The sequence below is a fragment of the Peromyscus maniculatus genome, chromosome 6, assembly GCF_049852395.1.
Source record: "Peromyscus maniculatus bairdii isolate BWxNUB_F1_BW_parent chromosome 6, HU_Pman_BW_mat_3.1, whole genome shotgun sequence".
NCBI lineage: Eukaryota > Metazoa > Chordata > Mammalia > Rodentia > Cricetidae > Peromyscus > Peromyscus maniculatus.
In genome coordinates this window covers 72,050,646-72,056,219 of record NC_134857.1, presented here as the reverse complement: position 1 = coordinate 72,056,219, position 5,574 = coordinate 72,050,646, and the positions used below count along the sequence as shown (strand labels likewise).

The following is a 5,574-nucleotide window of genomic DNA, read 5'->3' as shown; positions in this document are numbered from 1 at the left end:
AACCTTCTCACTGAGCTTCAGCACCAGCCCCTGAAGCTTTGTATTCAGCTCATCCTCTGCCTCATGTCTATGCCTTTGCCTCATGAGTCTGACTCCTTTGTAAAGACGACCTTAAAAACAGTTCATCCAAACAAGTATCATATCACAGGTTAGATGTTTCTGGGTTAGATCAGGGTCCTGTCATGTTTCAGAAGAAAAAGCAGTCTTTCAGAGATTTCAGAGCACCAGCCAACAGCCTACAGCCTTTCCTCCCTCTTACCCCATGGTAAGACTCTCTGCAGCCCTTCCAGAAGCAGGCAGGAGTGGGAGCTGCTATTACTTCCCATGTACAACTAAGGATTTGCCCAGGAGATGGTGTGACAGTCAAGGAGCTAAGGATTCTGGGACATACCCGTAGCAGTTCAAGAGTGGTACAGAATGGAATGACTCATGAGATCCAAGCATGATCACCTTTATTATTGAGTTAGGTACGTATAGGACACATGCAGTCTTCAGCTGGGGTCGGTGTGGGGACTGTGGCTTCCTGGACAGCAGGCAGGAGGAGAAGTCCCTAGGAGAGTTGGAACCCTGGACAGGAGGAGACAGCAGGACCTTCAGGAATGGACAGATCAGGCTGTGGTTTCCTTGGACCTTGGGATTCTTGTTTCCTCCAAACTCTCTTGTCTCAGCCTCAGGATCCAGGTCAGCAGCAGCCTCCAGAGCTGTGGCCACAGCCTGAGCCCCCAGACTGCTGGCCACTGCCACGCTCACAGGAACTGGACCTGTGCCTGCATCTGTGGGACCTGCGCCTGTGGTGGCTCAGGAAGCAGCCTCCCTCAGAGCTGGGGACACTGCAGCCCCCAGAGCTTGTAGCACAGCAGGAGGAGGCAGCAGGCAGACACTGTGCTGTGCTCTTTGGGGGGCACTTGGGGGAGGGGCACTTGGGAGGAGGCTGGCACTGCTTCTGGTTCTGCTGGCAGGACATCTTGGCAGGAGTCAATCAGCCTGGGGAAGCAAAGAAAATGTCTTTAGGCCCCCTTGGGAATAGTTCTATAAAGCCCTGCTCCTAAGACCTGCTGAGCTCTGATCTTTACAAAGGCAAAGGGTAACTGGTCTCCATGACCTGCAAGACATTGTCTTCCTCTTTGCTCTGCTGGCAGGTGGCAATGCTGATACTTCTAACTAGCTCTCTGGTCAGCTGTATCAAATGCAGGTGATGGGAAAATGACTCTTGGAGAGTTCTCTGGGCAGATGCAGACCTCTCAGGAGAGTGGAGGGAATGCTGGGAGCCAGGACCCTGGTGTGTCACAGTCTCTGAGGTACCCACAGCAGCTCCTGTCTGAGTTCTCCCCCCAGTCCCTTGTCCCCTGGCAGGTCCTCTTCCTGCTGCCTTCTCATTAGACACCTCTGCTTCCTTCTTCCAAGTCAAGTCCACCTTGTCTTCCCTGTACACCCCAAGATGAAGCCCTGTCCCTAGTCAAATACTCACCGGATACAGCAAAGTCTGGAGGAAAAGGCTGTGCTGAAGAGGCTGTGGTTGGATGGTCCAGGGCAGCAGCCCTTTTATCCTTGGCAGGGCTGTGATGCACAGCCCAAGTATGTCACTGTTTTCACAATCAGGGGAGGTGACAGAGCCAGGACCATTCACTCATCATCTTCCTGTATTCTTACTACAGTTACCATCAGTAGGGAACCAGGAAGTTTTGATGTCTGTTTGACTTCTTCAGGCCTGCTTGGTCAAGGGTGGGGGTGGGGGGCTGCTCTGCCACCTTTACCATATTTACTCCCTTCATATTCTTTAATACAGACTCTGTGCTGTGGTCTTTTCTGAAATGAAGCCATAATATGGCTTAGTATAGTGCTTTCTGTTTTTAATTGGATCATGATCTATTGGGAAAGAGGTAAAAATATTAATATCACACACGTAAATACAGCCAAATATTATATGCCAAATGCTTTAATCTACCTATGTGTTATGTTGTCAGTCTTTAGTGCATGGTCTTTTGTGTGAACCTTACTTTACCCTACATGTAAACCAGAGTATCCTGCCATATCTAGGTACAGCCAGTGATAATCCTCTTGAACTCTGCTGATGAGAAGAGTAGGTGAACAATGTCAAAGCAGATTCAAGACCTTGTCTAGATGACAGGGATCCCTAAGAAGACCTCATGGCACCCAGAAATCTAATCATAGTGTTTCTGGGGACGAGGGAGATTAAGCTGAATTGACATTTATATGATGAGAACAACTTAGTAGAATTTATGATATACAAGACTGATCTATTTAAATAGGCTGGGGGTGTTCCTTATTAGAGTTTACCATTCATTAACTACAATTTCAAAGAAAATACAGCTGTCAAGAACATGACCAATAGGGCTGGAGAAATGGCTCATCAGTTAAGAGCACTTGTTGCTCTTGCAGAGGGCCCAGTTTGGTTCCCAGCACCCACATGGATGTTTACAACTATCTGCAACTCCAGCTCCAGGCGGTCCAATGCACTCTCTGATCTGCATGGGCATAAAACACACATGTGGCATACAAGCATACATGGCAGACACTCACACACAAAACAAAATAAACCACAAAATAACATGATCAAAATTTAATATTTTATTTAAATTATATTTTAATTCATGTAACATATTTATATTTTTGGACAGAGATAAGTCTTTATGGATTATTTATGACTGGTTATAATCCTTACAAAATGTACAGGGTTATATGTGAGACACTCTAGACAAAGTGTTTTTCCAATGGCTTAATCTCCTGTGATTATTAGAGACTAAATGACTGGTTATTTGCTGTTAGAGAAAAAAAATATTTCTTAAAAGGATTCTCTCTCTCTCTCTCTCTCTCTCTCTCTCTCTCCCCTTTTCTCTTGAAGTCCTCTTCTTTGCCATCAATGTCAGTAGCTTTTTCTTCAGAGACTTGTGAGGTAATATATATCCTTACTAAAGGAAAGAGCCGCTCAGGATGCTAAGGGGAGAACGAGGGACCCTCACCCCCAGTTTCTCAGTGGCCATGTCCCTAGCATTGTTTGATGTCCCCAGACTGTATCTTGCCAGGAGAAGCTGCTCACAAGGAAAGATAATGGCTGTCTTCCTGGCCTACCACTCGGCAATGCTGTGGGTAAATGCGGATGGTGAGATACATGGCTTCTCACTGGCCAGCTTTGCTGATGGTGCCAGTCTTGGGGAAATGCAAGATTAGAAGAAGAGCATATTCTAATTAGCAGCTACTGCAGGGGAATCCTGGGCTACCTACAAGGCCCAGCTGCTTTCTGCTCTAAGATCCTGGTGTGAGAGGACCACCCACTGTCTTCCATAAGCTTAGCATTTGGCTTGAGCTTCTGTTGTAAAATGAGTATCTGAACTCCCTCAAATTCATGTGGAACTTCTAACCCCTAATTTTATGTATTAAAAGTGTGAGCCCTAGAGAGCAATTTAAGAATGTTGTGAGAAAAATAATTTAACTGTTTTTATGCCATGCATTACAGCAGACTGAACGAGCTAAGAAAGCCCCCAGCTTTCAGCATGACTGTTTTGAGGAACATCCTTTTTCTTGAAGACTCCAGCTTTCTAGCTGTTGTAGATACCCTTCTTGCTTGAAGTTCCTCTCACCTAAGCCATTCAGTTCTTTATATTTTAAGTTAAACACATTTTATGGGGCATGGCCCATGAGCCAGGCAGCATGGATGACACCGTAAATGCAGTCTGGAACAAGGGGGCAGTTTATGTAGAACAAACACCAAGGCAATAAGGATGTTGGTGTCCAGAGCTGGGGCTCTCTGTTCTCTGAATTGTGTAACAATGCTGGGCCTTCAGATCAGCAGTAGAAGTGAACACTGCTTTTACCTATTTTGTGATTCTTCAGAAGCAAGGACAATCATCATTTTTGACCAGATGGGTAAAAACTTAAGTTAGCTAGGAACAGCACTTGAAAAGTAACCCTACTCACACTTTGTCAAGTTTTACATCAAAGCATTCAGAAACTATCAGCAAGGAATCGTCTCGTGAAACACAAGCCATATTATGTTAGTTTCCAGATGTTCTGTCCCTACCTGCCTATGGAATCTTTTATCCAGAAGAAGGAACTTCCCTACCCCGCAAATGCAAAGGATATGAGAACAGCACCACGGGGTTCCTGTTGGGAGAGGTGCCATTTCAGGGAGAATGGGCATCTTGTGATTCAGAGAAGGCGGCAGCAACTCAGAACCTGGTCCAGATGGATGGCTCTTGACTTACTAATGCTCATAGGTGCTAAGAGGTAGGCCTGCAGCCTTTCAGGCTTATCTTCTTGGTACATTCTGCTCAGATCATGTAACTTATAAGTCAGTGGTGACTCTCTCCTTCCAACTGAGCATAACTAATTGCCAATTCAAGATTTTCTTGTTAGCATAATGAGGTTTACTTGATGACACTTATTTGAGTCACACTCATGTAAAATTGGAGGAGAGAGATGGACAATAAATACCATAACTGTTGTTACATGTCAGAAAATCCACCTTTATAAGGTGTGCAAGTTTTTGGGGGGATTTAGGATATTCAAAGGGTACAATTATCCCCACCAATTTCATGACAATTTTCATACTATCAGATAGAGCCCATGTCCACTATCACCTGCATTCCCAATTGCCTATGGCCCCATAGGACACTGTGTAAATGAAATGATTCAAGAACAAGAGCCTTTTGTTCTGGTCTTTTTCACCTAGCATATTTTTAAAACCCCTTTCAGACATTTATTAAAAGTTCTTCCTAAAAGGAGAACTGGAAAGATGACCCAGTGGATAAGAGCATTGGCTGCTCTTACAGAGGACCTGGATTCTAATCCTAGCAGCCACATGGTGGCTCACAACAGCCTGTAAGTCTGGTTCCTGTTCTGGCCTCTGCGAGAACCAGGCATGTAAGTGGTGAACAGACATACACAGGCCAAATACCCATACACAGAAAATAAAAATTCAAAAAAGTTTTTTTTGATAGGTACAGACATTTATTTCTCTCAGTTATAAAAACCAGAAGTTCAACAACAAGATTCAGTATGTAGCAAGAGCTCTTCTTCTTCCAAGATGTCACCTGAATAATATATCCTTTAGAGGAGATACTTCATTTCCACAGTGTAAGGGATATAAAAAGCAGGGAGCACCTCAAAGTTTATTTGAGAATAGTATTAACTTATATATCAGCTCCATCCTCATCACTTAGTCTTATGATGCCACCACTTTCTTTTTTTATAAATATTTTAATTTTATAATTAATTTAATTTTACATATCAACTACGGATTCCCGTCCTCCCTCCTCCTACCCATCAGCCTTCCTTCCCAATCCTCCCCCCATTCCCACCTTCTCCAAGGCAAGGTCTCCCCTGGGGATTGGGATTCAGCCTTAGGGCCTATGCTGAGACACTTTGCTCAGCCTTGGTGCAGGGAAGAGGGGACTGGACCTGCATCAGCTGAACCTACCAGGCTGGGCTGAATTCAAAAAAGTTTTTTAAAGTGGTTTCTAAAAGGGCTGTTCAATGTGGAGATGAAGTTACCTGAGTAATACTTTTATCATCTGCTTTTCAGAGTTGTTCCTGTTGTATAAATCGTTCCTTCCA

The 5,574-nt window shown here is 44.5% G+C and overlaps 1 protein-coding gene across 1 annotated transcript; it reads right to left on the bottom strand.

Annotated features, from left to right (window-relative positions):
• Positions 1-636: 636 nt before the first annotated feature.
• LOC143273743 (late cornified envelope protein 3D-like) lies at positions 637-972 on the bottom strand. The gene has a single exon (XM_076573772.1). The coding sequence runs from the start codon at positions 962-964 to the stop codon at positions 683-685; it is 282 nt and encodes a 93-aa protein (XP_076429887.1). The 5' UTR covers positions 965-972; the 3' UTR covers positions 637-682.
• Between the last annotated feature and the right edge of the window lie 4,602 nt (positions 973-5,574).